Genomic DNA, 13,041 nt, shown 5'->3' with positions numbered 1-13,041 from the left:
CTCTAAGCTTTGATCTCTCTAACTGTCTGTCTGTCTGTCTTTTTTCCTCTTTTCATGATGCCCAAGAGCTTCAGCTAATTAAATCTAATAAAATTCCTGTAGTCAAACAGTAATGCCCAGAATAATATAATTTTGGCTGCATAACTGATGAAGTCTGCACTTGGAGAGGGAATGTGTATGTGTGTGTGAATTTTTTTTTTTTTTTTTTTTTTTTTGAAGGAAGGCATTGTCATTATGACCACTTTTATAAATATAACCTCTGTAAAATGGATTTGGAATTCCAGTCAATAAAGAAGCTAAAACTACATGTATATGTTCTGAATGATACTGCCATAATGCTTTGATATTCTGGGTGGCTGCTTGGTTTCTTATTGACACAATATTATGATCTAGATATACAGTATTGCTCAAAATAATAGCAGTACAATGTGACTAACCAGAATAATCAAGGTTTTTAGTATATTTTTTATTGCTACGTGGCAAACAAGTTACCAGTAGGTTCAGTAGATTGTCAGAAAACAAACAAGACCCAGCATTCATGATATGCACGCTCTTAAGGCTGTGCAATTGGGCAATTAGTTGAAAGGGGTGTGTTCAAAAAAATAGCAGTGTCTACCTTTGACTGTACAAACTCAAAACTATTTTGTACAAACATTTTTTTTTTCTGGGATTTAGCAATCCTGTGAGTCACTAAACTAATATTTAGTTGTATGACCACAGTTTTTTAAAACTGCTTGACATCTGTGTGGCATGGAGTCAACCAACTTGTGGCACCTCTCAGCTGTTATTCCACTCCATGATTCTTTAACAACATTCCACAATTCATTCACATTTCTTGGTTTTGCTTCAGAAACAGCATTTTTGATATCACCCCACAAGTTCTCAATTGGATTAAGGTCTGGAGATTGGGCTGGCCACTCCATAACATTAATTTTGTTGGTTTGGAACCAAGACTTTGCCCGTTTACTAGTGTGTTTTGGGTCATTGTCTTGTTGAAACAACCATTTCAAGGGCATGTCCTCTTCAGCATAGGGCAACATGACCTCTTCGAGTATTTTAACATATGCAAACTGATCCATGATCCCTGGTATGCGATAAATAGGCCCAACACCATAGTAGGAGAAACATGCCCATATCATGATGCTTGCACCTCCATGCTTCACTGTCTTCACTGTGTACTGTGGCTTGAATTCAGAGTTTGGGGGTCGTCTCACAAACTGCCTGTGGCCCTTGGACCCAAAAAGAACAATTTTACTCTCATCAGTCCACAAAATGTTCCTCCATTTCTCTTTAGGCCAGTTGATGTGTTCTTTGGCAAATTGTAACCTCTTCTGCACATGCCTTTTTTTTAACAGAGGGACTTTGCGGGGGATTCTTGAAAATAGATTAGCTTCACACAGACGTCTTCTAACTGTCACAGTACTTACAGGTAACTCCAGACTGTCTTTGATCATCCTGGAGGTGATCATTGGCTGAGCCTTTGCCATTCTGGTTATTCTTCTATCCATTTTGATGGTTGTCTTCCGTTTTCTTCCACGTCTCTCTGGTTTTGCTCTCCATTTTAAGGCATTGGAGATCATTTTAGCTGAACAGCCTATCATTTTTTGCACCTCTTTATATGTTTTCCCCTCTCTAATCAACTTTTTAATCAAAGTACGCTGTTCTTCTGAACAATGTCTTGAACGACCCATTTTCCTCAGCTTTCAAATGCATGTTCAACAAGTGTTGGCTTCATCCTTAAATAGGGGCCACCTGATTCACACCTGTTTCTTCACAAAATTGATGACCTCAGTGATTGAATGCCACACTGCTATTTTTTTGAACACACCACTTTCAACTAATTCAACTAATTGCCCAATTGCACAGCCTTAAGAGCGTGCATATCATGAATGCTGGGTCTCATTTGTTTTCTGAGAATCTACTGAACGTACTGGTAACTTGTTTGCCACGTAGCAATAAAAAAATATACGAAAAACCTTGATTATTCTGGTTAGTCACATTGTACTGCTATTATTTTGAACAATACTGTAGCTTGAGTCTCTCCTTCAATGTCCATAAGCCTAATCAATTACCAGCACACAATAAATGCATACCATATTTCATGGTTTACGGTTTACAGTAGTTCACCCAAAATTCTGTCTTCGTTTACTCACTCTCATGTTGTTCCATTAGACTTATGGGAAGCACAAAGGAAGATATCTTTAATATTCTCTCATCACTGTTGTCTGTCCTTTGAATTAATCGAAAATTTAAAGCCATAAAAGGTGTCATAAAATACTCCAAATGAATCAAGCATTTTAATCAAAGTCTTCACTTTATATGAAAAACAGTTTTAAACAATTAAAGTTATTTAATATCTTATTCACATGCAAACATTGATCAATGCACATGCATAGAGCTCATCAAATATGGTAAACCATGCTTTCTTGACATTACAGCAGTACCGGCGCTCACTATACACAGAGGATGCAGTTTGTGTAGGGCACCAACTCCCAGACGGGGCACCATCCCAGTAGCAAAAAAAACAAAAAAACATGCACCATTCACCCATCCTCACTCGCGACCGCTCGCACCTCATGTATTAATATTTAATATTGAGAATTGGACCCCAATAAATTGTGGTCAATTAAATGAACTTAATGAACCTCAAAGACATTACAGCTTCAGGAATCTGCTTGTGAAGTGCATCAAATATTTCATTCAACAATATTCTCTCTAACTTGTGTGAATTGTCAGTCTTCTCTCAGGATGTGGTGTTCACCGAGTCCTTCCTGATCTCTCTCTCCACCCGCTCTCATTAGCAGCTTGTGTTTTGTGTGATCTGCATTGTTTCTCAGGCCCTGTGGGACAAGCACAACACTTGTTCTAGCAGTGTTACACTGTTTTCTACCTGTTAACAAACTCCTCGATGAGTATCCGGTGAGAATAGCCCTGCCGGCGGATGCTGACGGTCTCTAGGATGCCGGTGTAACGCAGCTGAACCATCACGCGCTCCTTATTGAAGCGCAGAGCCTGCCGGTCATCATTGGGTTTGATACAGCGGACGAAATGAGGCGTTCCCACCACCATTTTAGACAGCAGGTCCATGAGAGAGTACTGAAATAATATATGGGCAATATATTCATGTTTACAATAGAGCAACAAAATACAAGACTGCTGGTGTGATGTGCTGAGATCTCACCCTGAAATAAGACGCCACTGTCTGTCTCCTCATGTTAGTGGTTTCTTCTGGGTGACGCATCATCTCCATGGTGTCCACCTAAACACACACATAAAATGTCCTCGTCACCAAAATACACACGTGTACACACACATACATCTAAGCACACATAAAATGAACACACTGTATTCTGTTTAAGACTAAATGAACATGTAACCTTCCTGTTCATATATGACAGAACTTAACATAATTTTATCTTTTTATTTTTTTTGTTAAAACATAATGACAGACCAAGAGCTATGGACTATAGGTACAGTGTTAGTCAAGGACATCTTGAAATAATTGGGCCAAATGGTGGCTAATTTTGTATACATTCTGTATAAGTGTTTTTTGTATTAATACATAGGATGGACCTTCGTGCTTTCTTTTTTAATGCATGTTTCCATACAAACTGCATCATACAAATTAATTTAAAACTGCAATTTAATAAAATATTTAAAAAAATCTTATGAAAAATTTCATAAGAAGTTTTTTTTTTCTATTTTGAAATTGGGTTGCTGTTTGCGATGTGTATTGTAAAGCGCTATACAATTAAATGTGACTTGACAACATATTTTGGAACACTTTCCAATACGGTCCCATTAGTTAAAATTAGTTAATGCATTAACAAACAATATTTTAAATATTTGTTAATTCTCCGTAATGAAATGCAACTATTTATTGTTAGTTTATGTAAATGCTGAAATTAAATGCTTTTCAAGAATTTTTTTTTCTTGTTTGTGCAAGTTAACTGATGTAGGGACTAATGTTAATAAATTGAACTATTGTAATGGACTGTTTTTGTATAATCTACTGCTATATAAAACTATTAATAGGGAGGATGACAATGATCACTTCATATTTATGTAAAGACACAAAACAAGCAGTTTAAAACATCTCGATCCAAGCTGAGCTCGATTCAAGCTGTGTTTTCATGATGAACTTCAGGCTTCCAGCTGTTCTTAACAAGGACAAGATACGATGTGCATAACAGCCATCGCTACAACAGACCTCATGAATTTATCAAGGTGATACATAATTTAGAACAGGTCTATATCAGCAAAGTGTGTCTTCATATTCTATTTCATCTGCGTGTGGAGAGGCAGGTGTGTGTGATCTTTATGAGAAAAAAGTGTTGGACATGAAGCCTGAATGAGAGACAATCGAACTAACCCAGTGTTTTAATAAGACATCTGTCCCACTTCTGCTTACAAGCAGAACTCTGTAAGGCATCTCATCTGTGACTGAAGCAGTTTAAAAGTATCTGCAATATTAACTGGAACTAATTAATTGGGTTCTGTGCTCCAGTGTCTAATTATAGTCTGCAGGACTGTTTTAATCTTACACACAGAACAGAGGAAAGGGAGGAATAATTATCCAGGGGTTTCCTCCATAAGAACAGCAGCTCAGCACTGGAGTGAGGATACAGTACATTACAGCTTTGTGAAGTCCTCAATCTGTGCTAGATCTAAACCAATGAAAACTTCACCTGGGGTGAATAAAATGGAGTTTCCTGGCACTTTTAAAACATTTTACATGGCAAGTAAATTAATCATTTTATCATTTCTTTTTAAGTGTTAATAAACCACATTATTGGGGTACATTTCACAAGAAAATAATACTTCGGACTTTCTACTTCAAATTTGCATGTTTATTTCAACATGGTACATGCCGTTTCTTTGTTATTATTTTGTAAAATTCTCTAGAAATTTCTGAGTGAAAATCATTTCTAAGACATTTTCAGTGTATTTATTTGTAAAACAATTTATTTTTTTATTTTAATTTAACAGTACATATACTATGTACATATACTAGTCAGTTGCAGGTGGAATTGGGGGAGAGATAATCTAAATTTTTCGATAAAAAAAAATTCTGTGTTGCAAGATAAGAACAATCAATATTTTTGTTTTACTTTCCTATAAAATAGATACTGTAAATTTTAAATGCTTATATCTACTAAAAGTAAATTTTGTAAATTTTTAAGGTGTGCATCACAGTGGGGCTCGAAAGTTTGGGAATCTGTGAAAATTTGAATAATTGTCAAAAAAAAAAAATGTTATTTTTTATTTAGTACTGTCCTGAGTAAGATATTGTACATAAAATATGTTTACATTTAGTCCACAACACAAAACAATTGATGAAATTAATAAAATAAACCCATTCAAAAGTTTGGGAACCCCTGGTTCTTAGTACTGTGTGCTGTTACCTGATGATCCACGACTGTCTTTCTGTTTTGTGATGGTTGTTTATGAGTCCCTTGTTTGTCTGATCAGTTAAACTGAGAACTGTTCTTCAGAAAAATCTCTAAGGTCCTGCAGATTCTTCAGTTTTTCTAAATTGTTCACATTTTCACAGATTCTGCAAGGGGTGCCCAAACTTTCGAGTCCCACTGTGGCTGTTTTTAAGTTAAAAGACATTAACTAAACATACAAAATTCCAGTTTGGATTTCTTGGGATTTTCAGAGAGAGAGTGGAAAATAGTCATGAAAAAGTAAATTACAACCGTTTGGTGAGAAAAACCTTGATTGACAAATAGAAGTTGACTTTAAATAGGTTAAAAAGCATAGGGAGAGGCCGTTTTAAAGCTGTTCTCAAATGAAACAGTGATTCAAGGTCTCAGGATTATTTACAACATTAAGAGATACAACTAAGAAGAGATTCTAAGTATTCTAGGTTCTAGATCCATTATTTAATCAAATCAGAAAGAGAAAATCAAAAAAGTGAAAATTGCTAGGAAAACATAAGGCTAATAAACGTGAAGATGGATTTGAAGAGATTCTTACCTTTAGCAGATATTTAGGAGACTGAGGGGAGAGAGGATAGTTCAGAGGGACGGATAATAGATAAAGAAGTACAGAAGAGTGAAGAACGGAGGTATTTTACAGTGAAAATCATAAACACACAAATACAGGCACACTCACAAGTTCAGAGGTTTTGGAGTAAATTCATTGGCAAAAGAATAGCATCCTCAGCTTAATCAGTTGTAATATATTAATTCCATTATGTGGCTGATGAAGTGATAGCAGCCCATACAGTAACACCTGATTTTTTAAATTTACACCAAACTGCACCTTTACTGAACAGATAAAACTGTCAAAAAAATAAGAAAAGGACCTGGAATAGAAAAGAAGAGTTTGTGACAGTCAGTGAGAAGCACAAACCTTATTTCTGCCACTGTTGAGCTGTGGAGGCAGAGATCTGGATGCTGCTGTCACTCTTGCCCTGGATGTGGCCAGGTTACCTGTTCAAAAGAAGAAACACAGATCAGTGACACATCAGTCTGCCCCCTCTGAAGCACAAATTAATATAACAATATGCTAGTGTAGGGCTCTGAGCTTGCAACCCAAAGAATGCATGTCCTGGAGGAGATCGACAAAAAGACTTGACTAGACTAGAATTACAAAGACTTTTGATCAAGACCAGGGGTCTCATTTATAAACATTGCATATGCACAAAATAGGCATAGAAATTGTGTACGCATTTTTTTTTTTTACGCACATATCGGGATTTATTAAAAATAAACTTGGTGTAAATATGTACGCACCGTTTACGAACATGTTATACGAACATTATAAACCATGCGTGCAAACTCTTTTTCACGGAGTGAGAAAATTAATGAAGTAAACAATGACTTTAAACTCTGTTTTCATGTCGATATACACATCTACATTAAATATTCCACTCGCATTAAACGTTAAACTAAACTAAAGACCACGTTATCAGAAATATTTTAGCGAGAACAATGATCAATGAAGCAATGATCACTTACTGCTATATTATGGCGGACACTACTGTACAACCACAGCTGCACAGAGGTGTTAATGTCGTGTAAAGTCATCTCTACAACATTATGAAAAAATTCCACTATATTTGATGGACATAACAAGGAGAAAACGGTAAGATTTGCCTGTTTTCTTTTTAAAATTCTTTGTCAGTGACACCCTGAATCAGACAATACACTGCAATAAATATGCTGTTATCTGTTGCACAAAATCCAATCAAAAATAAAAGGTCTCTTAAAGCAATTTAGAGAGGAGGTGAGAGAGGGAGGCTAGGCATTATGAAAACATAGGAACTTAAACCCACAGAGCAAACAAGGGTAATTAACTACACACACCTGAACAGAATTACACAATTGACTCAATGAAGGAGAACAGTGTGAGAGGAAAACAAAGTCCAAACTGAATGGGACACCACATTAGTAGAAATACAATAACCCTCATTTACCCTCTAATTGAACTAGATCACTGTTTTGTGATGTAATGTGGGGAATTATTAAAATAAATAAATAAATAAACAGTCTTAAGGGAACCCGTGTTGGCCTTGTGATATATGCAGTGTCTAATATCCAGTGCTGAGAGCTTTCAGGATCAGAGTAAGCCATCACTGTCTCTCATCTCTCTTTCTCTTTGGCGTTCATACACTCTCTCTCTTTCTGCTTCCTCTCTTCTCTCTCTTCCTTAAACACACGCGCGCACACACACACACACACGTCTTCTGGAAATGAAACACCACTGTTGCATATGCAGCACCGTCTGAGCTTTTCAAAAGTTTCTGCACAAGATGTCCAAATGTTTTCCCTGGCTGGGTCTTCAGAGACTAAACTCTGATTAATGGTACTGAAGGAGCCTTTGAAGCCGGATTGGTGACATCAAAGTGCTAATCCATGGGTGGCAGGAGTTTTATAATGAGTGGGAAGCATTTTAGCATGTTTCAAAGGCTCTGGCGCATGAATAAACAATGGCAGCGCAGATGTGCCACACACCTTTAGAAAAATACCCACCACAGAAACACCAAGCTGAGCGTAACTGTAGCAGTGTGCATGTGTGTAAATCTGAAGGTATCTAGGGAAATGAAACATCTGTTGTTCTTGTAGTCTGTGCTCCGGTAATACACCAGATGACAGATTAGAATGGGTCACAGACTCAAACAAACAAACAATAAGTCAAGAAAACAATTATCGTTTTTATTACCATCACCATGCTGGTTTCATAATGACTGTCTTGTGTGAATGAACATGCATGGTTCCTAGCATTCAGAGCAGATCACATTTAATTGCTCTATTTGTCATGGATTAATTGAGTTGTTTCAGATCTAACTATAGCTCAGGAATCCCACGCTCCTGCCAATGGGATTACACATGTAGGCTGCTGGTAAATGTTGTCTCTGCTATAGTCAAAATCCTGACGCAGCACTGGTAGTTGGGGCCATGTGTAGCTCTTCTCCACTGAGCTGCTCAATCTCATACTGTGCATTTCCAAAACGCAAAACTGGCTACCACTGCTCTTAAACCAGTGTCCAAAAATCTGTCTACACTGGGATAGACTCATGCTATTATTATTAGTTCTTTTTTTTTTAAATGCTGCACAGCTTTTTTACCCCCCGAACACAATAAAGCTGGTATTAATTGGTAAATTTTATTTGTTTAAAATAATTGATCATGATATCAAAAAAAAGCTTGTATTGGCATAAAGACGCTGAATTCACTAAACTAGAAGAAAATAATTCAATACGATATGCATTTTTGCTTACATTAAACCTATACAGTAAATTTGTTGGATTGCTGTTTCTGGTAAATGTTCTACATCTTCTGTTCACACAAGTAATGGCTTAAGGCTGATGAAACACAGGGCAACTCTTTGAGCAATGTTGCTGGGCAGTGTAGCCGTCAACGGGCAACCTGGTGAGACACAGGAGCCACCACAGATCTAAAGTATCCAAATTTGTTGCACATTCTTAATGGGAAAGTGCCAAAGCAACATTGTTTGGCAACCTTGCCCCATGTACTGTATCATCACCTTTACTGTCTTTCGATGGTTTAAGGGATACTTCACTCAAAAATGAAAATTCTCATGTCTTCACAGTTGTATATGACTGTCTTTCTTTAGATTAATACATTTTTAGAAAAAATATATATTCTATCCTTGTGAGTCAGGTAAAGTCACTTATTTATTTAGTGCTTTTAAAAATACTGATTGTGTCAAAGTACTTTACAGTATTAAGTAGGAAAATAGTGCATCAATAGTGCAAAATGACAATAGTAAACACTCAATTTTCAGTTAAAGGCAGTTCATATCAGTTAATACCTAGAATATCAAAATCAACTGCGGGCAGCAGATCCTTTTCCTATTTGGCGCCTAAACTCTGGAATAACCTACCTAACATTGTTCAGGAGGCAGAGACACTCTTGCAGTTAAAATCTAGACCTGGTTTACACATAACATACTAATATGCTTCTAACATTCAAATCCGTTAAAGGATTTTTAGGCTGCATTAATTAGGTAAACCGGAACCGGAAACACTTCCCATAACACCCGATGTACTTGCTACATCATTAGAAGAATGGCATCTACGCTAATATTAGTCTGTTTCTCTCTTATTCTGAGGTCACCGTAGCCACCAGATCCAGTCTGTATCCAGATCAGAGTGTCACTGCAGTTACCCGGATCCAGTACGTATCCAGACCAGATGGTGGATCAGCACCTAGAAAGGACCTCTACTGCCCTGAAAGACAGCAGAGGCCAGGACAACTAGAGCCCCAGATACAGATCCCCTGTGAAGACCTTGTCTCAGAGGAGCACCAGGACAAGACCACAGGAAACAGATGATTCTTCTGCACAATCTGACTTTGCTGCAGCCTGGAATTGAACTACTGGTTTCGTCTGGTCAGAGGAGAACTGGCCCCCCAACTGAGCCTGGTTTCTCCCAAGGTTTTTTTCTCCATTCTGTCACCGAAGGAATTTTCGGTTCCTTGCCGCTGTCACTTCTGGCTTGCTTAGTTGGTGTCACTTCATCTACAGCAATATCGTTGACTTGATTGCAAATTAATGCACAGACACTATTTAAACTGAACAGAGATGACATCACTGAATTCCATGATGAACTGCCTTTAACTGTCATTTTGCATTATTGACACACTGTTTTCCTAATGAATGTTGTTCAGTTGCTTTGACGCAATGTATTTTGTTTAAGGTGCTATATAAAGAAAGGTGACTTGACTTGACCTAGAGCTCCACAACATTCTCGTTAATGCACATATGTGACAGTTGGCTGGAATCGAAGGTTTATAGTTTAAAATATGATTATTTTTCTAATTTACTTGGGTCATATCGGTTACAGTCTTACTTTCGCTTTGTGTGGTTTTTGAAGTGTCAACTTTTGGTCACTCATTCACTTGCGTATTATGTGAACTCGCAGAGATGGATGCTTTTTCAAAAAATCTTTGTTTGCGTTAATTTGAAGAAAAAGTCATCTGACAATTACATTTTTGGGTGGAGTATCATTTTAAGATGCCATTCACACATCAGCACCAATATACTAGTACTCTGTGATGTCAATTATTTTGAATTATCATTGTGAAATAACAATGTAATGGAAGCAGTGACAGATTTTTTTTCTTCTATATTGTGACGTATACCTAAGAAAAACAGTTTATTGAATAAAAGATTAAGTAGGGCAGGACTTAATTCTATCCATTGGTTATTGATATGAATGCAAGCTTGCAGTAGATTGTAAGAAATGGGCGGAGTTTATGTTGACTAAATTAAAGAGTCTTGCAAACATTACCAGACAAAATCTGGCAATTCACAGTGAGAATGAGTAATAACATGCATTTAAAAAATAAACAAAATTTCACCATAAACGTTTTTCCACAGCCGATGAAGAGTAGCATGTTAGTTACACTGTCCAATTTGACAGCATTGTTTGACTTCTGAGACGCAGAAGTTAGTGCACATAATTTGGAGTAATTGTACAGTAATTTACCGGCAATATTACAATTGATCATCCCAGCAAATCGTGTTTACACATGATCTTTAAATGGTAAAATAATGGCTATTTTTCAGAAAAGGCCATATTGTGGTGAAAGATGGCTAAAAGTCATTGCAGATATAATTTAGTTTAGGTTACTGCTTGTCTAATTGCAGTGATATTGTGTTTGTCAGGTCATATGACAAACTGCTAAACACAAATGAGAAGAACTTCAGTTTCTCTCTGCCTGTCATTTTCTCATAACGTTCTCTTTCTCTTTCTGCTCCTGCCTGTCTGTCTGAGACTCTCCCCTCCCCTCCCCTCCTCGCTCTCTCCCTCTCTGTCTCTCTCATATCTCTCAGTGCAGATTATTATAGGACATTTGTCAAAATGAATTAGTGCAAGTGGAACAAGCATGCAATGCATAAGTGCATTTCCACGCTTTTCACACACGCATCATCGTCTGATGAAGGGGATCTACCCTGAAGTCAGCTTATAACGCACCTACGCACACTGATACACACACACACACACACACACACACACACACACACACACACACACACACACACACACACACACACACACACACACAAACACACAAACACACACACATACAGAGAGAGTGAAGCTATGCATGTATTTATTCAAAAAAATGACTTCTTGATGTTTTGACACCACACATACATCATATTTAATTGTAAGTCTGCAACGCCCCAATATTCAGTTTTCAACAAATATGGAGTTTTCATATGGAGGTTGATTTCTAAAATACTACCCCCAACTCCAATTAATTCTATAAGCTTAACCCTGAAGCACAACATTATTTATATCCTGTCAGTATGTTTTCTATTCATATACTTATAATTTGAATAGCCAGCTGAGGAAAGTCTATAATCACTCAGTTTGTGTGTAAAACATCACACATTCTAAATGAAAAATGAAGAACCCAGGACATTTCTCTTTAATGTTTTGTGCAAAGTCATCACATTTAAAACGTTGGTTTTACTTTATTTTACAGTGCATTTTACTTATGTGTACATACCTAAGAAAATACTGGGTAATATAAGGTTATGGGTTCAGGTTAGGCTTGACTGTAATGAGCTTGTCTTAATGATTAAGGCATGCAGGTGTGCGGAAAGAAGTATTTGCACATAAATATACTCATACTTATTGATACAATTACTAGTTAGAACTTTTAACTTGTAGTTACTTTACATATTAACCATGGTTCGTTAATTACAATTAAATCACAATTAAGGGTTTATTTTTAGGTTTATTTTGAATTATACACTGCTATATAGTCAAAGATATCAAATAATTTGGCTGCTGTCAAGAGCTTACAACACTGCCAGAGCTTCTCCGTATTCTGTGCTTGCATTCACACACATTCCAGATTTAAATTTTTAAATGTCACAACATGACGCTTTTTTCCCCCTTACATCTAATTTACTACTTGTAAAGCAGGGATTTTTGGGACAACAGTGGAAGTATTTAATTTCATCATTTTAATGACATTGCGAGCGATCAAACTCATTGGTACCTTTTTGCAATGGTGTGGGATAGAATATCAGTGGAGTCTCATTTATGTGCTCATACGACAAGGTTTCTCTCGATCATCACTTCTTTCTGACGTGTTCATATAATAAGAGAAAAGATTAGAGAAAAGTAGGAAAGGATAGAGCATGGAGATGTCATTCTGATGTCCACAACCTACTGTAAAAGTTGCTTAATAAACAAGGTTTTATAGACTTGAGAGGATACAGAGACCTTAAGGTGCTATGCCGAATCCCCCAGTCAAACAGTCACATCATCACTACGACACATACAAACCTTCACGGTATTAGCTCTGGCTTTGTTCATAAAAACACTTGCTGGCATCGATTCTGGTAATTAATCACATTTCCTGCCATTCTGGCTGACATTCACACACAAGGCTCACTGAATATTTCTTAAATGAATCACCTGTGAATGCAGCTATGGTCACAAACAGAGCATAAATGACACCCTTTCCAGAGAATGATCTATGTGTTATTCTTGTTTACTAATCACTCACATAATAGACTTTTTATAAATAGCTAACTCAAATACAT

General features: G+C 36.9%; 1 protein-coding gene across 1 annotated transcript in view; it reads right to left on the bottom strand.

Moving 5' to 3' along the window:
- myo3b (myosin IIIB) overlaps nucleotides 1-13,041 on the bottom strand; it is a 154,060-nt gene that overhangs the window by 76,790 nt on the left and 64,229 nt on the right. The window contains exons 24-27 of the mRNA XM_026219068.1: nucleotides 6,361-6,440; nucleotides 5,983-6,003; nucleotides 3,182-3,259; nucleotides 2,891-3,096 (exon numbers count right to left, since the gene is read on the bottom strand). Of these exons, the coding sequence (XP_026074853.1) occupies nucleotides 2,891-3,096; nucleotides 3,182-3,259; nucleotides 5,983-6,003; nucleotides 6,361-6,440 (385 nt within the window). The remainder of the gene's footprint in view (nucleotides 1-2,890; nucleotides 3,097-3,181; nucleotides 3,260-5,982; nucleotides 6,004-6,360; nucleotides 6,441-13,041) is intronic.

Source organism: Carassius auratus, chromosome 34 (assembly GCF_003368295.1).
Source record: "Carassius auratus strain Wakin chromosome 34, ASM336829v1, whole genome shotgun sequence".
In the NCBI taxonomy this organism is placed as follows: Eukaryota; Metazoa; Chordata; class Actinopteri; order Cypriniformes; family Cyprinidae; genus Carassius; species Carassius auratus.
This window is presented reverse-complemented; position numbering and strand designations above follow the sequence as displayed.